Source organism: Equus przewalskii, chromosome 2 (genome assembly GCF_037783145.1).
Source record: "Equus przewalskii isolate Varuska chromosome 2, EquPr2, whole genome shotgun sequence".
Lineage (NCBI taxonomy): Eukaryota > Metazoa > Chordata > Mammalia > Perissodactyla > Equidae > Equus > Equus przewalskii.
The window spans coordinates 66,506,106-66,531,542 of NC_091832.1; the positions used below are offsets into that span (position 1 = coordinate 66,506,106).

Genomic DNA, 25,437 nt, shown 5'->3' on the forward strand with positions numbered 1-25,437 from the left:
CTGTGCTCTCTCGCCCCACCTGATTCACCGTGTACCTAGCCAATGGACAGAGTTATTCACATTAAGGCACAGGGAAAACGCCCGGTTCTTCTACCCCTCTTCTAACCCCAGCCCTCCCTGTTGTGTAAGTAAAGAAAGCCTGATCTCAGGAATTTAAGGTCATTGTAAGCAGGTCTTAATTTGAACTGATCCATGCTTTTGGTTGACATGGAAAAGGGAGGCGGGAGAGGAGCATACTTGTTACTAGAGGAGTGGGATTACTTATTTTCCCTTATGACTCAGTACCAAGTCAAGGGTAGTCAGTGTCTAGGAATGTACCTAAAGGGTTAAAAACGGGAGTGCTTTCTGGGGAAAAACCTAGCTGTTGCTTTAGTGATTGGCTTATTTTCATGATTCTTTTCCCTCTTAAAGCTTAAATACACTAATAATTTTTTTCCCCTGAATTGGGTCACACTCCATCTGTGAACAGATGACAAGATTTTCCACAGCATTTTATTTATCCAGGTCAGATCATAATAATGAAATCAAGAAGCAGAGATAACATTTTGTTTCCAATATTCTTTTTTAAAGACAGGCATTTCAAGGACAGTTATGTCATTGTGCACTGAAATAAAATACCATGATTTCTTTCTTAAATATGACTAAAAGTAAAGCTAATAGTATGGTGAATTTCTATGTATCTATCATCTAGATTCACTCTCTTCTATAACATACTTTAAGGCAGATCCCAGACTTATGTAATTCTACTGCTCTGTAGCTCATATCATGCTAAAAAATATAGGTTTTTCTTACAAATAGAACATTCTTTTTACACATAAATTAATAATAATCCCTTAGTATCATCTAATAATCTGTCTAAAATAAAATTTCCCGTTAACTCAAATCTCATTTTGCAGGTGGTCTGTATGAATTGTTAGTTATAGACCAAAAATAAACACACATAATATAAATATACACACACTGAAACTCAGTTTGTGTGTTCATACTGTAAAAAGAATTATGCAGGAAAATAAAATACTTTTGTTAAGAATACATTTGTTTTTATACATTTCTACAAGCCTAGATTTCCTTTTTGAAAAAATAAAGCCCAAATCCTCTAAGCACCTTATTATTTGTGTTCTGCAAGCCCAGAGAGAACCAGCAGAGGGAGCCCAAATAATTCTTAAAAACCTTATCCATATTTAAGAGCTAAATTTTAAATTTAAGATCAATAAATAATGGGGCAAAAACCCCCAAAACTATCCAAAAAATTTCAGAACAGTGGTTCTTAAAAATTTTTGGCCTTGAGCTCCTTTGAGAAATTGATGAAAGCTGTATCACACACACAATTTCATGTGCAATTTCAGTTCATCACCTAATAAAACTGGCTTATGCACGGACCCTGGATAAGAAACCCTGCTGTAAAATGCATGAAAGAAGGATGCCACCCTAACTTCTCTGAGAAAGAGAAAATAGGAGGAATAAAAATCAAAGTAGATATATGGATACAAAATCTGAATGAATCAAGAATGAAGATCAACTAATTAATGATTAGGACATATGACAGATTCAGTACATTATTACTTCAACACAATGGAAAACTTAAAGGGATAAAACTGCCCAGTGACTTCTAGACTACAGTATCTAGAGTTCTAAATAAAGAACATATTTAATAAAATTTTTAAGTAAAGGAAAAGAATGATTTAAAACAGTATATAAACACCCAGTATATTTTACCTTTTTTTCTCTTAAGCTGGAAAACATTTTAAAGATGTATACTTTACATAATTTCCCCAAAAGGAACTAAAGAGAAATGGCAGTGAGGAGAAAAGGGAGCCAACAGATTTGCAGGCAATAAGAAACTCTTACTTTGCAATCCATCCTGCAGAGTTTTCCTTCTTGAACAGTCAGATCGCCAGGAGCCTGCAAGAAGTGAGGTCTGAAGAAGCGCTCCTGAATTGGTTCATTTTCATCTCCACTGTCCCTTGATCTAGAACGAGGCCTTAGAACAAGATAGATAATAGATAGAAAGAAAGATAGTAGTTATTTCCAGGATCTTAGTCATCTGTTTTTTAATAATACATGGGGTAATAATAGAATTCCCTTACCTGCTTCCTACCTTCAAGATTTACACATGACAAAGTCAGAAAAGCAAAATCTTGTTTCATTTCAAAGTTTATTATAAATTTTACAGTCTGCTAATTGCAGATCTTAAACAATTCTGCTGTCCTATTCCTTAAAGCTAGTATAAATCATTAAAGGTGTAAAAGGAAAAAATGGGGTATTCTACATTAACCTACTTTTTCCTAAATAAATATTTTTAAAGCTTATGAGAAACAGCAGCAGCTGTTGCTCACTTCTCATTTATTTCCAAATCTTTTTCAACAGAAATTACTATAACTTTCACTGTGATTTTAAATATATGGGAAATTAAAAGTTCTTATTATTTTGTGAAAATTTAAGATCTTTCAAATCAAAATTCCTCTTCATATTAACCAGGAAAACGAATGTTTAGGTAGGTTTTCTTTTGCATCAGTTATCCATGTGCCTAAAGACAATATTTTTTTTGCTTTAAAATAAAATGGTTCAAATCTCCAACATTTTGTGCATTTCTCTTGCTTTTAAATATGTTGCCAGAGGTACCTGCAAGGGCAATACAATTTAAAGTAATTGCAAGGAAGACTTAAGAAAAGAACAAGATGTTGAACACAAAATCTGTTAGTAATCACTAGAAGGTAAGTTTAAAAACATTTAACTAGGAAAAGTAAGGGTGGAACAAATGAAAGATTAGTATAATAGGCTAATAATTATCAGCTTTTTGTTATGGTTTACTCTTCTCCAAGTACAGATCTAATTTATGAGCAGAATGCTTTTCCAGGAGACACTGACACATGGGAAAGCTTAAATGTATTAAGACCTCAAGAAAAGCAGAAGAAAATAATGTAGGAGAATGGATATGCCATTAAATATGTTAGCAGCCATAGATACAGGCCTAGGATCCTGTGAACAGATAGTGCCACAAATCAGTTAGAATTAAATCTGCAGCTGCTTGGGTGCCAGAACTGTCTTCCGAATGTTGAACAAGGGCTATGTGGATCCAATAATGTCAGGAGGTGTACACACACCATTGGTTTGCTGCTTCTCAGTTTTTCCTGCTTACCTTGCATGAGCCTATGTTAGCATGCATTCTCTCCACCAAAGGTGTTTGCACCTGTGGCCTGTAGTTTATAGTCAGGACTATTTGAGCATGCTCTGTCTCTAAAACGTCTAAATAGGAGCCCAAGATGACAGGCTGGGTGACTTCGCATTTTCCTTTTTAAGTGCAGACATGTTACTAAGAAGTAATATGCTCTCCCTGTCCCTGCCTTCCGTTATTGTGTCAGCATCCTTGCATAAACTCGGGGCTACTAGGAACGGAAAGCACACTCTATTTAGCAGCTATTTGTTGAACATTTAAAGTATGACAAATCTTACCTACGAGATTATGGTCTAAAATAAACTTTTGAACTAAGTGACTGAAAAATAAACATTAGCAAACTAGCTGATTTTAAGAAGTCTAGTGGCAGTAGCTTATAATGGTCAATCCCACAGCTGTTGATTAGAGCAGTTGGGTTTTGAACATTTACTTGTGTACCATTTACTAGTATTTCCATGTTAATGTGCCTACCTTTTAAAGGTGCTGAGTCTTGATTTCCTCATATATAAATTGGGCCCTTAGTTAACAGCTAGTGATGGTATGTCTGAACAGGCTTATACACGTTAGCAAATGTCTGTTCCCTTCCCCTTTCTGAGTTGCAGAGGAGCATAACAATCAAGGAGCCATACACTGTACAGACTTTAAGACTATATTCACATTCTGTCTTCCAACTATGCTATGATTCTAAGAGTGTTGAATTCATAGTAATAAATAAAGTAATAGTAACACCTATGGGAAGGAGTATCTGAAATACCTTCTGACATGAGGATGGCCTGAGGGAGAGCGGGGACTGCGACCTCTTTGGTTGACAGCCTGTACCATTAGCCGTCCAGTACAACTGATGCGGCCCTGTCAGAGACATCAGGAAAAGAAATTATTTGCTATGTTAAACAACTAACCATTAAGCACTATCACGTCTATTGTCCTATTCCCTATAAGACATTATTTCTTAACAAATCAGTGTGCCATATTAGTATTGATGCCAACCCTTTCAGAAATGTACTTTCCCTGAGTTAACTCCTCAGGAAAACTATTTATTTAAAGAACTCAGGGGACAAGGTCTTTATCTGAACTGTTAAATAAGCTTTACTGTTTTATCTAGGATGGCATTTAAAATGACAACCCTCACTGAATTAATTGTAATCTGCTACGGTCTCCTTAACACATGAAGTTGAGTTGTAAAATATAGCAGGAGGACATTACTGTCTTGTGATAATTCCATTTCATGGTCAAATATCTACTGGTTGTAGCTAATTCTGAAATCAAACTAGATGATTTTAGTTTTCTGTCAGATCTTTTTAATATATTTATTAAATGTTACTAGTATCCTTTCTGAAAACCACATATTACGAGATGCCAGCATGATAAAATGAGCATTACATAAGAAGTATGCATGGGGATGACAAGGAGAGCATAATGACTATAGGACACTATGTTCGCATGAAATGAACATATTTGAGATTTAAAAACCAGAAGCAGTTAAATACCTAAAATATGTGAGTCGTATGATAAGAACTATCTAATGAAAAGCTCTATTTTCTCTCTTAAATTTGTCGATTGAAAATCTGTTACATGCTGTCATAGGGATAAACAAAAGTAATACTTAGAGGAGCCAGATGACACGAATAAATGACACATTGTTACTCTGGCTTTTTGTTTTAGCCCCCTCTCTTTAATTTTTTTCCTTCACTATTACTAGCAGAGTAGCAAAAGAGAAGATTTTATCCCCCACTTTCTGCTCTCATCCCCCAGGAGAATGAGCAGATGTACTTCTAAATTCTGACGATGGCCAAAAAAAATGAAACAACAAGAGAGGAAAAATGAGAAGCAGATTTATTCTTAATGATTAAAGATAGTGAATTCTAGTTCAAGGTTGACAAGCAGCCCTCATGTGCACTTACAGTCAAAATAAAATTTACCACTGACTCCCATTTTCATTCCAGGTTGCCAATATAGACAGGTAACAGAAGCAGAGGTGTTCTGTTTGTTTTGAAGAACTGCTTTCTGAGTTGCAACTGAGAATGGACTGGGGTGAGGGAGAGGACACTGGTGGAGGGAATATAGAGAAAAAAACCCCCAGCAGGGTTCAGTGTAGGGCAGGAATTCAGTCAGTGGGGCTCTCCAGGTCTCCCTAAAGCCTGGAACTCTGTAGGACCATAATCACCCAGAAAAGAGAATGCAGATAGTATGTAATACAGACAGGAAGAGTTAGGAATTACCAAATAGAAAGAGGTAGTAGTAAAGAAACACACTCAAGGAGTCTTATACCATCAGATGTATAACTTCCTCTAGCAGTCACAATATTTGCTATCGAGGTCACAGTTAAAACACTGCCTTTCCTGAAAATTCCCAAGGACATGAAGTATAACATTATGAAGGGGAATTATTTCTAACTTAGATTAATTGTATCTAAAAGTTCAGGTCACATGATATAAGTTCTCTCATGCTGAGCTCTTGGCAAACACTTAGGATTCCCTAAGCTAGCTTGAAATCTGAAAATTTCATTTACTGCTTCCACCCAATCTATCCCTGCTGTAGAAATCAAGATGTGACTTGCTTAGAAGACCCCCATTATAAATTATCCAACTGATGCATCCTAGTAGAGGCTTTAACATAAGAACATGTAAGATCCATGATTGTTTTTGGAGCTTGAGGGCAAGGTAGTCTATGTTTTGTTTGACACAAATAGCTTCAACTGTACTGATAATGGGATATGGTTTCCTGACTATTTGCTTTGCTGCTTCAACAAATAATTTGAATTTGGACAGACTAAAATAGATTTGTATAATTTGGATAGATTTTTCCTTGTAGTATAAAACCCAGAGGGTCCACAAGGGAAGTTAATATTAACTAATCATTTATGTAGTTAGAAAGAGATATGTTAAATTCAACCTTCAACCTTGAATTTGGGGAAGCAGATACTGGTTGCTTAAAAAAAAATTTCTCTAAACTGGATTTGAGTTTTAACTTTCCTAAAACTTTGGGCAAATCACTGAATTTGTTCAAGCCTTTGTTTCTTCTGTAAAAACTGGGGCACTATATCCAGCTCACAAGGATGTTATGAAGATTAAATGATATAACCTTAGATGATCTTCTAAATATCAAATAGTACTTGTCATAAATTATCATTAGTAAATTCATCATTGCTAGTATTGTGTTACTGTGGGTCTGAGACATTATATACGCATAGACATGCATCAAGATGATTTTTAGGGGTCCAAGTGGCTTGGCTGACTTCAGTAAAATTTCCCAAGGGGATAATACTTTGCTTGAGGTATGCTCTTACCTCCTTGTTTTTTTTTGGTGAGGAAGATTGGCCCTGAGCTAACATCTATGCCAATCTTCCTCTATTTTGTATGTGGGACGCTGCCACAGCATGACTTGATGAGTGGTGCATAGGTCCGCACCCAGGATCCTAACTGGCAAACCCCAGACCACCAAAGCGGAAAGCATGACCTTAACCACTACACCACTGGGCTGGCCCCTCATACCTCCTTTCTTTCTTCTTCTTTTTTTAAAGATTGGCACCTGAGCTAACAACTGTTGCCAATCTTCTTTTTTTTTTTCTGCTTTTTCTCCCCAAATCCCCCCAGTATATAGTTGTATATTTTAGTTGTGGGTCCTTCTAGTTGTGGCATGTGGGCTGCTGCCTCAATGTGGCCTGACGAGTGGTGCCTGACGGGTGGATCCGAACCAGTGAACCAGTAGAACTCGCGAACTTAACCACTCGGCCACGGGGCCGGCCCATACCTCCTTTCTTGATTCCTTCAAATACCTCTTTTAACCAATGCTCCTGCCCCTCAATGCTCCTAATATTGGGAGGAGCCCCAGACACCTTTGTATGACACTCCTTAGCTCTGGAGTCAGTCTGTTTGTAAATCAGTTCTTTCCCTTACAGCTGAGTGACTTGAGGCAAGTAACATAACTCCTAAATAAAAGTTTCTTCATCTGTAAAATAGGATCATATAGTTAATCCTGCATGGGTTCTTATGAAGATTAAATGAGTTAAAAGGTGTAAAGTACTTGGTGTTGTGTTTTGCATACAGTAAATGCTCAAAATGTTAAATGATTATAGCACGGAATATGGGTATAATATAATAACAACCAGATGAATATGAAGCATCCCTTAGAATTGTTTTGTTAAACACTATTTTTTTTTTAAATGTAATGGCATTTATTTTTCTTTTCTTTTTTTGTTATTAGGATATAATTCACTCCAAAAGAAAAACGAAATACTCTTGGCACAGGAAGCAGAATATGTGGAGAGTAGATCAACCTTTCTAACTTAGGCGAGTGCAGGAAAGGTGCCAAGCACACAGGTATATTCAATGTGTGTGTTTGTGCGATGGCTGCATTTGAGGTATAAGATGAAAGATGTTCTACTCAACTCTAACCATTTGACTATGCTTAGGATAAACCCTACCTCCCTCTCCCTGCTCCAAAAATAGGGTAAACAGGTTGGTGTACTACTCTGTAAAGACTACACATTTCTACAACATTCTCAAGATTTTTACTGCTACTGCTTAGAACCATATGCACAATTATCACCACAGTGTATTTCCTTAACTTCTGAAATTTCGGAAAGAGGAATATGTTACCATTTTTCACCTTTTTACTCCTACATCATCCTTTACTTGTGAACATAAAGGAGAAAGGCATGGTCTGCAGGAGGAAGAAGTATCAGTTTCATAATATAGTGTTATTGGCTAAATATATTACTAATCAATAAATGACGAGAAGCACTTAGAAAGCATCCACACTAACAAGTTGTAGAATTTTGACATTTTTGTTTGAAAAAAAAAAATCCGGATTTCAGTGAAGCATTTTTGAAAAGATGCCTCCAACGTGTACAACTGAAAGTTTAGGTTTTTAAGTCTAAATGTCTTATTTATGAGGAAAATCATACAAAATGAGCATTAAATAATTTTAATCATACTAACGTGCCAGTTAACCCTAATAATCATCATAATTAGTAGGCTCTGATGCACATGAATGCTGCTGTTGTATTTGCTTTTATCTTTCTTTTTTCTATCTGCTTTATTATTAACACATGAAGTAACAATGTAAGTGAATGTTTAAAGTGAAGTTTGAAATGAGCCAGGAAACCTTATAATGCTAAAACAAAACACAATCAAGAAACCAACTTTTTAAATTTAACTCAGCTGTGTGTTACTTTTCTATTCCAAACAAGTCCACAGAGTTTAAAGCTATATAGCACAAGTAATAAGTTTGAATTCTTAAAGCGATTCTGTATTAAACATCCAGCTTGTAAAGATTATTTGATGCCTCATGAAAGGCCAATTATTTATAGAATATGGAAGTAACATTTATATTTCCTAGCGTATGAAATTGAACTTGTGGCGCACAGGTCTTTGTGAAAGCTTGCCACTTGTATACATAATACAATTTAAGGAAACATCAAACTGCAAAGCAGCCATTCCAAAATCCAAGCGCAGTACAGCGTAGCCTAGCAACACAACAAAACAGAGTAAAACATTCGTGTTTAGATTCAGTTGTGTCTTAAAGATAGGATTAGAGTCTAAAATAAACTATATTTGTGATCCTCATTTTGGCATTCTGTTTGGTGTAACCCTGCACCATCACTCATTATTTCACTAAACTATGTGATTGCTTTGGTCTCTCACGAGCTGCCCGAGCGGCACACGCTGAGCATGATAACGCAGTCCGGCGCAGGTTTAGGGCCCTGTGTTCTACCAGAAGTGGAATTTGGATGCAGTCAACAATATCCCACGTGTTTCTTATTCCCAAAAGATTAACCCAGGTGGAAAAATATTCTATAAAATATTCTGCTGAACTTGAGTATTTTCCTCTTTCCTTGGTTCTCACCCTTTCTCTTGGCTGCTTTCTGTAATTATTTTCCACTGCTCAGGAAAGCTCTGCCGTCTGTGTTTCATTACTGAACTAGTTTTTCCACTCCAGCCTTTCCTCTTTCCCTTGGTCATTTCGCATCATGTAGGCTACAAGTACCAGAAAAAAAATGGATGGAGTTGTCTCCCTTTCAAACCCAAATACTTTTAAAATGTGAAAAAAATGTAAGGTAACCACAGGGCATCAAGGACGTGTGGAGTCAATTTTGGTTCACTGTTGACTACATGTTATGCTTTTGGGATTAATTATGTCTTGAAAAATTTGGCTTTCACTTTTGGAATTTTTTTATGAGGCTACTCATGTCGTGCTTCTTTTAAATCATGTTTTAATTCACACATTACAAGAATGGCAAAATACTTTAATATACAATAAAGGATATTGTAAAGTTGGGATTATGGGAGTGTTAAGCATTTCTTTTATGGTTTTCCTACAGCAACAAATGATAACCTATGCCAAGGGTTAGGTAGATAAATGGTCTGCCACTCGTCATGGTTTAAATACCACTTTGTTTTTCTAATGGGCAGTTAAGTTCATTCCAATTTTTAGGTGATGACTCACAAAACCTGGTGTAGTTGGACATACCTGCTACTGAAGACCCCAGTGTAAAAAGGAGTTTTACTCTTAAATTAAAATCAACCAGGCAGCATGCTCAGAAACTTGGAACAGCAACTACTACCAAGTGCCGTAAATATCAAAATTCTCTCACAAGTTCAATTTGAGACCTAGATGCCCACTTTTAGGATTTCCTCAGATTCTCTTTCACCTCTCTGCAGGCCTTTGGTCATTTAGGTAGAAAAAAGAGACTTTCAGTCCCACTCTCTTTAACAAGAATATTGGGTGGATCCTACCTTGAGAGTCAGTCGGAATTCTAGGTATCGGGAACTGCTCTGGTTACTGGGACCTCTGGGTTCTTTGAATCTTTTGCTTCCTCTGATAGACCCAGAGCAGTCATATGACTGTTTGCTTTAACGAGAGGTGGGATGGAACATTCTGTTAGAAGGGCTAGGCTCTTGGCTACCTGACGGAAACTGGTCCACTTCTCATTTCTTTGTCTTCTCTTCAAAGGGCAGAGGCAAAGAACCAGAAAGAGTTAACCATGGGCCTAGCCTTGGATTTGGTGAAGCAGCAGAATTCACTGGGGCCTAGAATGAGGGCAGTGACTGCTCCCTTTTGGGTCTTCTCTTGGCCCTGAGTGCACTGGGAGCAGAGCAGCTTCCCAGCTTCATGTGTGGCTTGTGTCAGCTGTGCTGTGGGTGTGGCCTGTTCTCTACTTCACAGCTCCCTCCACCCAAGCCCACAGCTGTGGCAGTTGTGGCATGGCCACATCTGCTGCCTAACTCCTTTCCCATGGGGGTGGTAAAAAGGAAAAGCCAGGAGGTCAGAAGACCACACAGCAGCAACGTGTTGGGTAGAAATTCTATCGCAAACTGACTTGCTAACTCTCTAACAGTACTGTGGGAGCGGAATACCTAGAAACAGACCTGAGCCTTTCCATCCCGATTCCACAGGCTTCTGCCAACTCTTTGGGCTGCTGCTCTAAGACAGGGTTATTAGCGTCTTTGAATTAATAATAATTACCAGCATTTATTAAAAGCATATTATATGCCAGGCAAACTGAGTGCTTCACATGCATTATTTAAATCCATATTGTTGTTCTCATTTCATAGAAGAGGAAAGAGGCACAGAGAGGTTAAGTGACTTGCTAAAGATAAGATAGGTCGTGAGTGGCAGAGCCAGAACTCCAACTCAGAACTGCCTGATGCCAAAGTTCATGCTCTTCACCCCTGAACTAACCATCTAGGCTTCTCAGCGTCAGTATTGCTCTACGGTTCTGGTCTGTCTTTGCTCTGTCATTTCTTTCTTTTGATTTCTTTCCCTTCCTCCTTTGCTAAGTTTACAAGGGGGATCTTCGGCAGCCTGCCTTTGTCTAATGACTTCATCATAGTTTGTCAATAGTTTAAATGCTCAGAGACTCCTAACCCCTGAGGCTGGCTAGGTGTCTTCAACTCTCCACACCGCCACTGGCCATGAGCAGTAAGTCCTTCCCCATTTAGAACTTTTCCACATGTAAAAACACATTAGTATAATTTGAAGAAGACGAAAGCAAACTCATAATTGCAGTTTCACATTTCTTTTCTTTTGTTGTATAAAACTGCTTACTCCAATAACAGTTCAAAACATTCGCTAGGAAAAATGCCTCAAAATTAATAGCAGGATCCTGGTACTGGTGAGGGCTTAAGGAACACAGTTAATTTTGTCTCCTTAATCTATCCCAGCCTTTCTAGGGGAAAGAGGAATAATTTGGGATTTTGTTGAGTTCTCCATTTCTTTTTTTTTAGGAAGATCAGCCCTGAGCTAACGCTCACCACCAATCCTCCTCTTTTTGCTAAGGAAGATTGGCCATGAGGTAACATCTGTGCCAGTCTTCCTCTATTTTTTTTCATATGTGGATGCCTGCTACAGCATGGCTTGGTAAGTGGTAGGTAGGTGTAGGTCCACACCTGGGATCTGAACCAGCGAACCCTGGACCATGGAAAAAGAGAGCGTGAACTTAACCACTATGCCACCAGGCTGGTCCCTCCACTATTTTTTTAATAGGCAGAAAACTGAAAATTGAAATTTATTAATGACAGTCAAGGAAACAGTGAGAATACAGTAAGAAAAAAAGCTAGTTCCACTTTTGTTCCTTCAAGTATACCAAACATGAACACAAGTAAGCATTAAAATATAACTTTTTAGTAAAGGCTGTGATTTTGACTATTTTTCAAGGTGATGGTCATGCATTCATTGATTGAAAAATTGGAACCTCGAGAAAGTGCATTAATACAGAAACTGTTCATTGACAATGAAGAGTTTGCTGTGCTTTAACACAACTTGATTTGTGGATAATCTGTGTTTCATTCTAATCTTAGTATTATTGCAGAAATATATTTTTACATGAAAATGTAATATTAGAATAGGATAAACATTGTACAAACTTGTAAAAGTTTATAAGCTTTGCTACAATTATTTGTATCATTTTCTAACACAATATTTCCTTCAAAATAAATAATGAAATACAGGATGATATAAATAGATCAGAGATTTTAAAAAGATGACTTCTGGACTGTTAATTTTAGCTTCCTTTTCTTTTAAAAGAGCGTGTTATTTACATGACTTCTGTAGACTTTGTAAAATTATACTGTCACACATCAAGCTCTTAAGGTACAAAATCACTTCCTTTTTGTGTGTGTCCTTCATACCCAGCATAGTGCCTAAAATGTACAAGATACTCAATAAAAAAGAATTTGTAGGCTTGAACTGGGAACATAATATCCAGTAGCTGCTTATTAAATTCTAAGTAGTCAATTGATTTTTTGACCCTCAAAATCTAAGAGAAAACATTTGGATGGAAACAAACAAAAAATCCTGAATGCATAGGCACTATCAAAATTGGTCTATGCTTATACACTTCTTAAATTCCATTGAATTAAGTAAGTGTGCATCTATTTATTTTAAATATTCTACTTTTTTGAGTTTTTCTACTACAGCATATACATGCTACTCACTATGTCTTTCTCCTTTTTTTTCATAGAACTTAATCCTATCAGAAATAATATTATTTGTGTATTTGTTTACTGGCTTATTTTCTGTCTCAAGACTTTGTCTGGTTTACCGCTGGAACCCCATCACCCTCATAAGAGGAGTACATACTAAGCCCTCAATATTTGTGGAAGGAATGCACATCTTCACCAGAATTATTCACGTAGAAGCAGACCTGATGGAATAAATAAGTACTCAGGAAACAAAGAAGTTCTCTATCCTCCGAAAGCAAGATGGATGTAGAATTTGGGAAAATAGTTTCAAGTCAAAGAAGAATTCTATCTTTTAATTAAATAGTTCCTCTGTCCAAATAAATGCCCATAAGCACTATACACACAACTGAAGCCAGACCCCACACCCTTCTTTACCTGAGGGTTTGCAGCCATGATGGTGTAATTCCCGTCATCGTCTAGGGTGGAGGCTGTGGTATGGAGAGAGCAGGTCCCGTCGAGATCTCTTTGAATGGTGTAGTGATCATTCTTTGGAGAGATCTGCTTTCCATCTTTAAACCAATAGATCTGTGAAAGGAAACAAAGATGAAAGATTAAGGATGTATGTAGTCCTACTCTATTTGGGGGACCAATAATAGTGACAGTGTGGTCCACAGAGCTGATCTGAGTTTTCACATTAAAATGTTAAACACAACACCTGAATAGGAAATTGATTTTTAAGTGAAAAAAGTAAGTAACAATTGTATTTGAGTTCTTAATAATTATATATCCTCTTTTTATTTTTAAAATATGTATATGAGTAGGTATTTACATTCATGTATTATTTATACGGAGGGATTTATATAGAATGTTGATTATTTCTCAGGTGGCATTACAGGCGTTTTTCTTTTTGCTTCTTTTTATTTTCAAATGTACTGGCAATTAAAATGTATTACTTATAAAGTAAGGGTAAAAAGGTTATTTTAGAGAACAAAAACAGACCCCAAACTCTGATCATTCTACTGAATGTGTTAGACAAACAAAGGAGCATGGTGAGGAGGGAAGCAGCAGTTAAGGGAGGGTGGTGGGTGGGCCTCCGCTGCTTTCATTCTGGGCCAAGGAGCAGAGGATCAAAGGGAGGAAGTCTGTCGGCGCGCCTCACTATGTTAAAGAAAATGCAGTGGCATTTAAACATCTAATAATTTTCAAATAATACTTTAACTTGGGTTGATAGAAAATTAAGTGTGAAGAATAAAGTAAAAATAAACCTTGACCAAATAAAAATTTTTAAACTTGTCAAACTACCTCTTCTATAGGTCCTCTTTCCTTCTCTCACCTTTAAACAAAATCACTTGTCCATGGATCTCTGATGAATTAGTTATTATTTTTGATTTCGTTTATGAACTACATAGTTGAAAGATGGGGCCATCACTCACGATGAATCACAGTGCTAGCAGCCCTAACATGAATGAGATGCTGAATTACTGCCTGCAGCAACCCACCTCCAGGCTTACTGTTAGGGAAGAAAATGAATCCCCCATTTTTAAGTCAGAGCAAGTTCTTTGTTGTCAGTTTTGTTCCTTGCAGCCAAAAGCATTCCTAACTGATTCCTAACAGAAGAAATCTACTTATTAAAATGAACTTCTTCTTTAATGTAAATCAATATGTAATTGAGACCACAACCGGCATTCAAATTCAACTCTCTGTCAAAGCCTTTGAATCTGAAAACAATCTTTTTGAAACTTCCATTTCTAAGACAGGAAAAGGCTAGAAACACATAGCACTAAATAAGTGCATGAAATATCAGGATCTGACTGCTGTAACTTTTCCAACCCGTTTTTCAGTTAGCTCTAAATTTACAGAAACTATGTTGTTAATCGCCAGAAGCTAAAAATTAATCAACTAGACTAATAATTTTCAGTTCTAAAAATTAAATTATATAAAACATGATACCTCATAATTATATACTCTTCTTTGATTTTTTTCTGATGGAACAAAGAAGCTATAATTAGTATACAATTTCTTCCTTTTGCATTCTTGCCACTACTCCAGTTCTTCAGAATTCTTTCCTTTAATCATATTTTTCACCTCCATTTATACTTGGAATACAACTTTCAAATGAGAATTAAGAAATAGTTCCACAATTTTACCAAGACTGTTAGTGGAGAGGGAAGGGGAGGGTACAAGAAATGAAAACAGGGTGAATTAGAAATTCTTTTCAATCTTCTCAAGTCTCAATTAGGAGAAGCATGTCAAGAACAGAATAGGGAGGGGCTAGTCCTGTGGCTGAGTGGTTAAGTTCGTGCACTCTGCTTCGGCGGCCAGTTCTGATCCTGAGCACGGATCTAGCACCGCTCATCAAGCATGCTAAGGTGGCGTTCTACATAGCAGAACTAGAAGGACCTACAACGAGAATATACAACTATGTACTGGGGAGCTTTGGAGAGAAGAAAAAAAAGTGGAAGACTGGCAACAGATGGTAGCTCAAGGCCAATCTTTAAAAATGAATAAATAAATAAATAAAAATTTTAAAAAGATATAAGCTAAAAAATGTATTTTTAAAAATATGATGAACATCCCATATTTCAGTAATCCCAATATAATTTATATAACATGCAGAAATAACAGTTCTTCAATAAACTGGAGAGGGAAGAAAAAGAATGGCAGTGAGGAAAGGAGGGAGGAAGGATGAAGGAAGAAACTCTAACAATAAAAAGTTCTTAAAAAATTAAGCCTCTTAAAGCTGTAAAACATTTAAAATTATACTAGATGGGGCTGGCCCCATGGCTGACTGGTTAAGTTCACGCGCTCTGCTGCGGCGGCCCAGGGTTTCGCCAGTTCAAATCCTGGATGCAGACATGGCACCGCTCATCAAGCCATGCTGAGGCGGGATCCCACATGCCACAACTAGAAGGACCCACAACTAAGAACATACAACTATGTACCGGGGGGCTTTGGGGAGAAAAAGTAAAATCTTTAAAAAAAAATAAAATTATACTAGGAAAAGCACAATTAAGTTAAAAACAAGAGCCCTTCTTTCAAATGGACATAATGTTCTTTAGAACAGGAATCAGTGATCTTAGAACTTGATCCATGATCGTAAGCCTTGCATAAGTTTTAAAAACAATGTGGGATCTCTTTGTGAATATTTTGGAAGTTCAAGGTATAATTTCTTGCTGAGTTTCATTAATAAGCTGCAAATTTATTTTTAATAGATGCATTTGATATCATGTTTGTGAATACACAGCAGTTATCCAAATCGTGCCAAGAATATGGTAAAGAAGTTTCTCTAACAAGCGTTCGGTATTTTAAAAGTCTCACTTTATGAGAAGGTGTACATGGGTTTGAAACTGTAAGGCTATTTTCTTTGTTCTAGCTTTCTCTAACTATAGGACTGGAATTCAGTTTTAGGGAAAGAATGTGACGGTAGAACGTCCCTTACTGTGGAAACAGAGCAATGCTGGAGCAATGGAGGGTGAACTGGAAGAGCCTCAGTGCTGCTCCAGCACCTTCCCTCCTTCTGCTCTACTCGTTCCCATTTCGGCTCTTTCGCACCACGGTTAAGCTTTTAATTCCAGTGAGTATATATTCATTTCATTTTTCGTTTCTCTATTTCATTTCTATGAGTATATTTTTCATTTCATTTCTTACTTTACAAATCTGCCTTGTCTTTGGTACTGTCCTGTTCTTTCATTAAAGTTTCTATTCCTTTTAAAATTGTTTCAATCATTTTAAAAATAGTTATTTTATAGTCTCCTTACGATTGTTAAATATTGTACCTTACTTGGGCTTCTATTTTCCTGTTTTTTGTGCTATTGACTCTCCTCATTGTTTATTTCCTTATATGTTTGTAAGTTTTTATTGTGAACTCATTTTTCCTCTGTCCTCCCTGTAGTTCTATAGCACAATTTTTACTTCCTTCTGCCAGAAACCTAAGGATTTTAATCATCCTGGACTAAATTTCGTATGAATTTCTCAGGTTTTGGCTCCGTATCATGTGATACTGTAAATCTGGAGTTTAATTTCCAATGGATGCCTTTTTTATTCTTTTCTTCCAAGTTCTAGGTAAAAGTGTAATCCTGTTTATTGCTTTGCTTGGCTAGTGAGCTGTTATTCTAGTGTCCTTTTAAAGACAAGGCAACTCTTTATCCAGAATTACCATATGTCTAGGGAGAGGGCTCCCAGCTGGGTCAGCCTAGTCCTCTTGAGTGTCAGAAGTTCCTCTGATTTTCCTTTCTGAACAGGTTGGCCCCCTACCCCTCAGCCCCCTTTATAAATATAGGAAGACTTGGTTTTGTAGGTTAAAGATCTGAAGTTTTTATAATTGGTGGTAAGCATTACTTCTCTGACTGGTACAGAGCATGAGGTTCCTGTTCAAGCCTACCCACTCATCAGCTCTCTGACCTTGGGAAAGTTAACGTCACTGAGCTCAGTTTAGTCATTTATTCATGTGGGAGTAACAATGATAACATCACATGAGTAAATGATGTAGGTGCATGAAAAGCTCCTTGTCAATTATTTTTATTTTTTTGCTGAGGAAGATTTGCCTTGAGCTAACATCTGTGCCAATCTTCCTCTATTTTGTATGTGGGTTGCCATCACAGCATGGCCACTGAGGAGTGGTGTAGGTCTATGCCCAGGAACTGAACCCAGGCCACCAAAGTGGAGTGTCAAACTTAACCAGTAGGCCATGGGGCTGGCCCCTCTTTGTCGATTATTTAACTGTTATTCTTCTATTCTATATTATTCAACTGTATTCTCTGCTACTCCATTCTATTCTACTCTATTCTATTCTATTTTGCAAACCCCAAGTCCACCCCCTTTCCACCCTTTTTGGTTTCTAATGCCTCCTAAAGATGACCCTGAACTTAGAGTACTTCAACACTTTACATCATGGGTATTATAAGGTAGTCTGTATCTCTTCCTCTTACCATATATGGAAGTAAACTCTTGCTCAGAGAATATAACTCTTAAAAAAACATGTTTTCAGCTCACCTTTGGCTTTGGATTCCCAGTCACTCTGCATGTGAAAGTTACAGGCATTCCCTCAAAGATCTTGTAATGTTTCAGCTTCATCTCAAAGAATGGTGCCATTCCGTTTTCCACAGGCACGTCCCCATACTGAACTTCATCACCTGATTCGTCCACAGGAGACCTTTCTAGCCTGTACTCGATTTCACTGATGAGTCTCTGTTCACAGCTGGAGACTTTGTATTCCTACATTAAACAAGGAAAGGTCATGTTAGCAACCTCAGTCCCTTGTGGTACAATGTGTCTCATGAGTCTTATCCCTCTCTCCAGTAAGGCACTCAGAAGACTGTGATATTTCTACCTTAGAGCTTAAAAACATAGTCCGAGCCCAATTCAATTCCATATAAAACAAAAAACATCTGGAAGTAAGTATATATGATATTTCAAAATGTCTTCAAGTCCTATCATCCAAAAAAACCTATGAAGATGAATTTCTTTCTCTTTTCTCTTGGGGCGAGGGGGAGAGAAGAAAGAAAAAGGTAAAATATTCCTAAACTGTTCATAAAAAATAGAACACAATGGAACACTGATTGCTTTCTGTATGGTAAAAGCTGATGCAGGGTGGTGCTTCTCTCTAGAAAGCTAATAGTGCATGTGGCAAGCAGCTGCAGTATTACACAGCATTTTATCAAATGAATAATGGAAAAAATAGCGCCCTGTTTTTTTTCACTCATAACAATTCTCAGCCACATAGCCTCTGGACTCCTCCTTAGTTCTGCAGGTATTAGGGACTATTCTCTACTCTCTTTAAAAGAAAAAGAGAATTGACAGTCCAGTTAAAATTTTGATTAAAAAAATAAAAGCAAAGAAGTCATCAACATCCTATAATTAAGGTGGATTTGGCAGTTCTCTTACTTACAAAGTACAATGAAGACAAGGCAGCCCATTATAAAATATTCTCTATTTAATATTAAATAAGAGATTGTTTGTTTTAACTAGGTTTTCTCTTACAGAAGTTATTCAGCCTTTGAAAAATAGGTCGTTGGCTTGAGGGAAGAAATACAACAGTATGTATAAAGCCGCAAAAAATACACAAGTTGTTTTGTTTTATCTAATTACTATCAAATTAATCAGTTTAAGAATTAGCACTTTTTCCCCTCGAAAGGTATAACAAATAAAAAACTTTGCATGTTTAAAGTTCAGAGTATCCACTCAAACAGAATCAAATTCAAGTTTGTAAATAAATGACAAGAAAATTGACATTGCGGTAATTGCTCATCTGATAGTAAATGAAAACAGACACTGGTCATAGTATTTATAATTAATACATAGCAGTAAAGATAGATACACAGGTAAACAAGGAAGCACAGAAGAAAAGAGATACAGTGAAAGACTAGAAAGAGAAGAAAGGTGAAAAGCTTAACCTTTTGACCATCCAGAGGACCCCCTACAGAAGCATGAGGAGACTCAATTTCCTGTAATGGTAGAAAAAAAGAAGTGAAGACTAATAATAGAAATAATATGAATCTAGCAAGATTTCTAGTTTTCTGTAAGTGAAATTTTTGTGGTAGCAATATTTAACAGGAAAACTTCGATTTTGAAGGCAGATCTATTTCTCAAGACATGAGAAAGAGTTTACTCAGTCCTTTCAACCTGTTTTTAAATAGCTTTTTCTTTTTTATTTTGTTTTATTTAATCTCAAGACTACATCGGGAAACTCCAAACAGAAGAAGTGGAGATTATAAAACAGCTTACATCAAATCCATGAAGTGACGTTTTTGGTGGTAGCAGGGTTTTATTCCAGTGTTTTAGGTTTTGCTGATTAGTGATTTATAACTATATATGAGAAGGGAAAGAAAGACATAGCCTTTTCTGTACATAGATATTTTACTTTGACTAGATATTAAGAATATAGTGGGAAATATTCATAGCTATCTCAAACAATTTCAGTGAAAATGTGTTTCTCCACACAACACTATTTTGCATGAAAGCACAGGACAGGAAAAACAAAGATACTTGAAAGGAGAATAAACTCATCAATAAGAAGATAAAAAGAACAGATATCACTGACTGAAATAATTCCATCAATCAGTTAACACAATGTCTGGCACACAGTATGTGCTCAATAAATATTTGTGGGGCCGGTCCTGTGGCCGAGTGGTTAAGTTCATGTGCTCCGCTTCGGTGGCCCAGGGTTTCACCAATTCAGATCCTGGGCGCAGACATGGCACCGCTCATCAGGCTGTGCTGAGGCAGCATCCCACATGCCACACCAAAGGCACTCACAACTAGAATATACAACTATGTACTGGGGGTCTTTGGGGAGAAGAAGAAGAAAAAAAAAGAAAAAAAAAAGATTGGCAACAGATGTTAGTTCAGGTGCCAATCTTAAAAATAAGTAAATAAATATTAGCTATGAGGTTGATCGATGACATTAATACTGCTTTTCTTAGACCTGCCCTCTGCTTTCCACAGAATTGATCCCAAGACTAGTGTCCGTAAGAGGATGGGGAGAGGGGACAGAAGAACTGGTATCTGTCTAAGAAGTCCAGGGGAACATCCTACCTGATTAGCTGCTTCCTCTTCCGGCTCCTGAATATTAAAGACAGTTGCACTCTCAGCACCTAGTAATCGACGAGCCATTCTTTCTTCATATGTTAACCTCTAAACAGAGTAAGTCACAAAAATACAAAATTAGAAAAACCACAATTATATACTGCCTCATGAAAAAGAATTTTTAAAAAACTCTCAAGTTTTGATGTTGTCTGTAACATTCTCTCTCCACCTTCAGACACTTGTATGAAAAGGAGTCTGTTTCTTTCCCTGGCTTCAGTCATCCTGCCTTTCACCTCCTCTTCTGGTCCTAATGGCCTAATCCAGTGTGAGGAGATGGGGTAACTATTCTTGAGAGCCAACAATGGATAGAGCACAAATTTAAGGTGAATATAATAAACAACAAGGCGGAAACCACATAGAAATACGTCACATACTTATCCTTAATGATAAACATAGAGAAAAAAAGATATTCAAACAGCAAAATATTTTTTAAAGGAAGTGTTATTTTCACAGCCAGAAGAGCCTAGTCAGCTCCAACACTCTAACAAAGGAAGTTTTAGACTAGCTGGCAGGGATGGTCCTGTCTGCTGTTGGGGGGAGTCTCACCTCTAAGAGCATTTCCGAGGCCCTTAGCATAGGAATGTAACATAGTTGAACGCAGGCAAATATGATAATCCACAAAGAATGACTGTACATGGCTGGATTAGCAAAAGGACTATGAAAGATACTTTCCAAAGCCAACATCCACAATTCATGATACTTCTCAGAGGCAGGCTGCTTGCCCAGCAGGCAAAGAAAGTGGTAATGTTTTTGCATCTAGCAACCAGCACTTTGGATTTGGCCAAAACCATTTTGCTAGGCGCTTCTTATACAAAGGAAATGCCAACATTTTTATTCTGTCTATTGGGCTGATTCCTGCTCTTGAGTGTTGGTTCTAAAACGCCTTAGAATTACAGGTCTAGGGAGAACTCTCAAAGACCATTTGCCCCATGAGGGGCATTTTACAAACAAGTGTTTGATTCAAAATAGAGAATAATTAGCAAGGCAGGATCTAAAAAAAAATAGAGACATTATTTCAGAGAAACGTCCAAACTTATGAATATAGATGCAAATTCTATTGGAAACTCTCTAATCAGGAAAATATGTTGGGTAAATTTACAGTTTCCAGTAATTGTTGGTTCTAGTCCCAGCTGAAACTGGGAAGTGAAACAAGTCAAGTGCCAAGTGCCAAATAGTCCCAAAGTTCAAATTATTTCAATTAATAAAGAAGCGGCCGAGGACAAGAGGGGGTAGATGTAGGAGTCTGACCGGTGCATAGAGTTGTCTCAGTTCAGTATGTTATTATTTAAATTAATTTTCTCACGTCTGTTAAGAAATCAGTGAATTCCATTTTCAAAGAGTTTTAAATACCTGCTCTCTTGAAAGCCTTCCTAATATTTTCTTAGAGAACTGTATCAACGTCAAAGGGAGGACTGGAATAATTTCCACCCTGTTCCTTATAAGCAGAAATATCAATTTGCTATCTAGTCCTTCACCAGAATGCACCTGCTACCATTAGAAGCCAAATTACTTCAGTTTTGTTTCTAAACCACTATGCCATGTGCATATATAAGCCCTGTCTACAGAAGCCAAAAATAAGTAACAGAATAATATGTAACATGAGGAAAAAGTTGTCTGAGGATCCCAAGGGAAGCCTAACTTTTCTTGTCCTTTTAAACTCTCAGATGTGGAAATCTATGGAACATACTGTGAATGTCATTCACTGTTAAACAGATAGATAAATATAAATGATATATAGTTATATATAAAAATATATAAAACAGATAAATATAAATATACATACATAATAGCTTATAAATGTCTTACTTTATCCAAGAGAATCTTAGTCCATGAGGAATAAACAACTAACCAAAAAAGGAGGAAAAAAAAAAAAACTGGAGAGATGCCTCTACCTGGCTTGAAAAAGTTCCCATAAGTATTTGTTTTAATCTTTCAAAGGCTTAGTTGACAGAGCCAGGGAAAACTTCCAGAGTATGTACATTTGCACATACAATCACTTATTTCAGGGAGAAAATATTTTCCCTTTGTGAAAATCTTCTATTCTCGGTGAAATGAATAACTAACACAAGATCTCATTAGAATTTTAATCTTTCTGAACTCAGATTAGGATACCCTAATAATTAAAATCAGCATTCAACAGCCTGCCTCTGTTCCTCACCTTACCAGTCAAACACGGTCTGTTCTCACATTTTTATTTATCAATGCTTGATAATTAAAATTCCTAGAAAACAATTAACATAGAGAACTTTCTAACTCTGAAAAAGGTGTTTGAGAGGAAGATTTTATACAGAAAGGCCTTTTTTTCTCTTCTACTTAAGAGACAGACAAATTTTTCTGGTGATGATTCCATAATAAAGCCACGAAAGGCTCCTTTCCTTTACCTGGGAAGTCTTATTTGCTAGGCTTTCTTTTCCCATCCTCTTGAAATACTCTGATGTGATAAGAAAAGGGTCAGTAGAAAAAAAACTAACAACTGATGAGGAAACATTGAAGTCCAATGGAGAAAACATCCTATATATACATTTTTTTTTTTTTTACCAGATCTAGTTATCTACTCTACAATTCTGCAGCCTTAAAACATAATTATTTTTTCTTGAGTCTAGTTGTCTTGCCCTGACAAACTAGAACAAGATTGTAAAACAGGCATTAGTCTTTCAGATTACTGAATCAATATCCAGTAACAGTCTAGTAGAATAGAACTGGACTTTAGCAAAGGTTTCCTTAGTAAAAAGATATTTTTGGGTAAAAGCAGTACATGCCATAGAATCCTCTTTTTGTTGCTTTAATTCCAATTCACTGCTTCTGGTCAGATACAAATTATTCCAGAGCACACCTCTCCCTCCTCCCCAGCCCCCATCCAGCACGGATGGAATCCCATGTTCCTCTTTCTTTATAACATCACTGTTACTCATTTGTTCTACTCCCAGTCTTAAAATCAGCCCTTCCTTGTTCCTTTATCTCCAACTTGCTGTCTTCACTCCAAGAATGGTATCATGAATAGGAGGAAGCAGTGAAGGCTGAGTAGAAGGAAGCCATCCACCTTCTGCCTTTCCCCAGATTCAAGTCATAATACTAACAGGACTGTTGAGATCCAGGGATACTAAAATCAATTTGTGGACAGTCTTAAAAACCTAAGTCTTAGTGAAGCTAGGGAAGAGCTCTTTGATGTGCTTGCTATTATTCCAGGCCCTACATCTCTCTCAGTACCGGCTGGCCGTTGTTCAGGAGGTCCTCCTTGAAGCGCAGTTTTCGTTCCAGGTCTTGAATGACAGCATCCTTTGTGCCTTGAATCTCCTCATCAGAGGCTATTCTAGCAGTTCTATTGGACTTCTTTGGAAATCCCCTGCAGGACAAAAGCACAAGGCGGTGTAGTCAGTTGTCAGGCATATAAATCCAAGTTAAACATTCAAGCCCAACAAAGAATACAGGGTGTCAATGTGTCACCCCACTCTTTTTATGCTACATCTATTCCAACTAATATGGAAAGAACCATGAAATCTACTTTCGGTGTTCAGGTAACACTAATTGGAACCAGTTTTCAGAGCAAATTCAAACACCTTAGGGCAGGTGTCTCAGTGGTTAGATAAATTGCCAAGGATAGGGAAGGTGTCATAGTCCTAGGGAGGCAGCAACGTAAAGTGAAAGCATGAGCTGATTGTAATTCAGACCTGGATTTAAGATCTGGCTCTGTCTTGTATTAGGTTTATGACTTTGGGCAAGTTTCTTAACATTTCTTATAAACAGGTATAAAAATACATACTACATATGATTGTTTAGAGGATTTGAAAGAAATATATTTCTTTCATACTTTCAGAAATTTAGTCCTTCTGACCCTTTGTAATCAATTTATTCAACAACAGTGCCTAGCCCAGTCTAAGCAAATATTAAGTTTGTTCCCTTCCGTTCCATCCTCTTCTGTCCTAATTCGATTAGGGTAGGCCAATGTACTGTGAGACAAGGTCTACTTTATACCAGAAGGCCCTGAGTAGTCTGCAGGTCCTGCTGCTATACCCCAGGCCTCCTAAACCTCCTGGACAGCCGAGGCTCTTACGAGAGGCGACACCTCAGAACCTTTCTTTCCAAGGGCACAACAGCACCCTGAGCCCTGTGAGCCAGGGGGCATTGGTGCTGGATGCTTGATGGGTGGGGAATTACTTTTGTTGGCGCCTTAGCATCTGTTTCCTGTTTTTCTTCCTTTTCCCTCAGGGGGCTATGGGTAAAGATGAAGGAGAAACAGAATACTCTACAGTGGTGAAAATGAATGACCCATAGCGACCCCTATCGCCACACCAAATTTCAAAAACATAATGTCGAGTTTTAGAAAAAGCAAGCTACATAAGAATACATACAGGATGCTTCCATTTATAAACTGGCAAAAGCTAACCAGTACTGCCAGGGCAGTGGTTCTCAAAGGGGGGGTCCCTGGGCCAGCAGCATCAGCAGTACCTGAGAAACTGTTAGAAATGCAGATGTTTGGCTTCACTCCAGACCGACTGAATCTGAAACTCAGGGTTAGGGTCCAGCAATCTATGTTTTAATAAGCCTTTTAGGTGAGTCTGATATGTACAAAAGTTTCAGAAACAAATTTAGGGAAACCTACATATACAGACTATAAAGAGAATGGTCAGAGAATGATTCACCCAGAGTGATTCAGAGAGTGATTCCAGGCAGTGGTTACCTCTTGGGCAGAGTAGTGGATGCAACTGGGGAGGGTCACACAGGGAGCTTCAAAGGAGCTAGAAACAGGTAAGGCCTTGGTTTTATTATTCTTCTTTAAACTATACATATACATTGTGCCTACTTCCTTATTTATCTTATGGTATCTTATGATAAGACATTTCTAAGTTTGAAAAAGGTTTATTGCAAATATGTCAAGGCATCGTGTGCCTGGCATCACTTCACTGATATGGTGGAAAGCACCAGTAAGGCCAATGATGTAAATAAACACTGAGGTTCACCAAACCTTCCGCTTCTCACCGTTTCACCCCATAGTGCTGGGAAAAGACAGTCCTTAAGTATGCAGTAGGAAATGTGAGCATCCTGTAACAGCTCCACACCCAGCCCTCATCAGTAATACTGTGGACTGGAGGCCCGTGCTCCTGGTCTTCCCAGTGCCTGTTCTTTCTTCCCATCCACTCCCTTTTGCTCCCTTGCTGAACTTCCCCTGATTTTGATGGGTGTTCACTTTCAATGTGCTTAGAGAAGGTCACCCCTCCCCAAACTCAGGGGTGACTGATTTGAGTCAATTTGCATGGTTTCAATCCCCTGGGCAGG

General features: G+C 37.5%; 2 protein-coding genes across 26 annotated transcripts in view; one reads left to right on the top strand and one right to left on the bottom strand.

Moving 5' to 3' along the window:
* The window catches only part of CBR4 (carbonyl reductase 4), a 105,818-nt gene that overhangs the window by 53,338 nt on the left and 27,043 nt on the right, over positions 1 to 25,437 (top strand). Inside the window, exons 5-6 of one of the 11 annotated variants that reach the window (XR_011537731.1) lie at positions 15,982 to 16,153; positions 20,023 to 20,178. The exons of 3 other annotated variants lie outside the window; for them this stretch is intronic. Coding sequence is in view for 5 of the 8 variants with exons in the window: in XM_070611516.1 (XP_070467617.1) it covers positions 7,379 to 7,464 (86 nt within the window). In the remaining 3 variants the exon portion in view is untranslated. Of the gene's footprint in view, positions 1 to 7,378; positions 9,460 to 11,403; positions 13,881 to 15,981; positions 16,154 to 20,022; positions 20,179 to 25,437 lie in introns of those variants that run through there. 7 more of the 11 variants (XM_070611516.1, XM_070611517.1, XM_070611518.1 and 4 more) reach the window with 7 other exon arrangements.
* Positions 1 to 25,437, bottom strand: part of PALLD (palladin, cytoskeletal associated protein) — a 382,662-nt gene that overhangs the window by 8,793 nt on the left and 348,432 nt on the right. For 8 of the 15 annotated variants that reach the window (XM_070611496.1, XM_070611498.1, XM_070611501.1 and 5 more), the window contains 7 exons: positions 23,371 to 23,506; positions 20,113 to 20,211; positions 18,972 to 19,022; positions 17,572 to 17,793; positions 13,015 to 13,164; positions 3,930 to 4,024; positions 1,849 to 1,981 (listed from right to left, as the gene is read on the bottom strand). In XM_070611496.1, coding sequence (XP_070467597.1) covers positions 1,849 to 1,981; positions 3,930 to 4,024; positions 13,015 to 13,164; positions 17,572 to 17,793; positions 18,972 to 19,022; positions 20,113 to 20,211; positions 23,371 to 23,506 — 886 coding nt within the window. The remainder of the gene's footprint in view (positions 1 to 1,848; positions 1,982 to 3,929; positions 4,025 to 13,014; positions 13,165 to 17,571; positions 17,794 to 18,971; positions 19,023 to 20,112; positions 20,212 to 23,370; positions 23,507 to 25,437) is intronic. The other 7 variants (XM_070611497.1, XM_070611499.1, XM_070611502.1 and 4 more) reach the window with 1 other exon arrangement.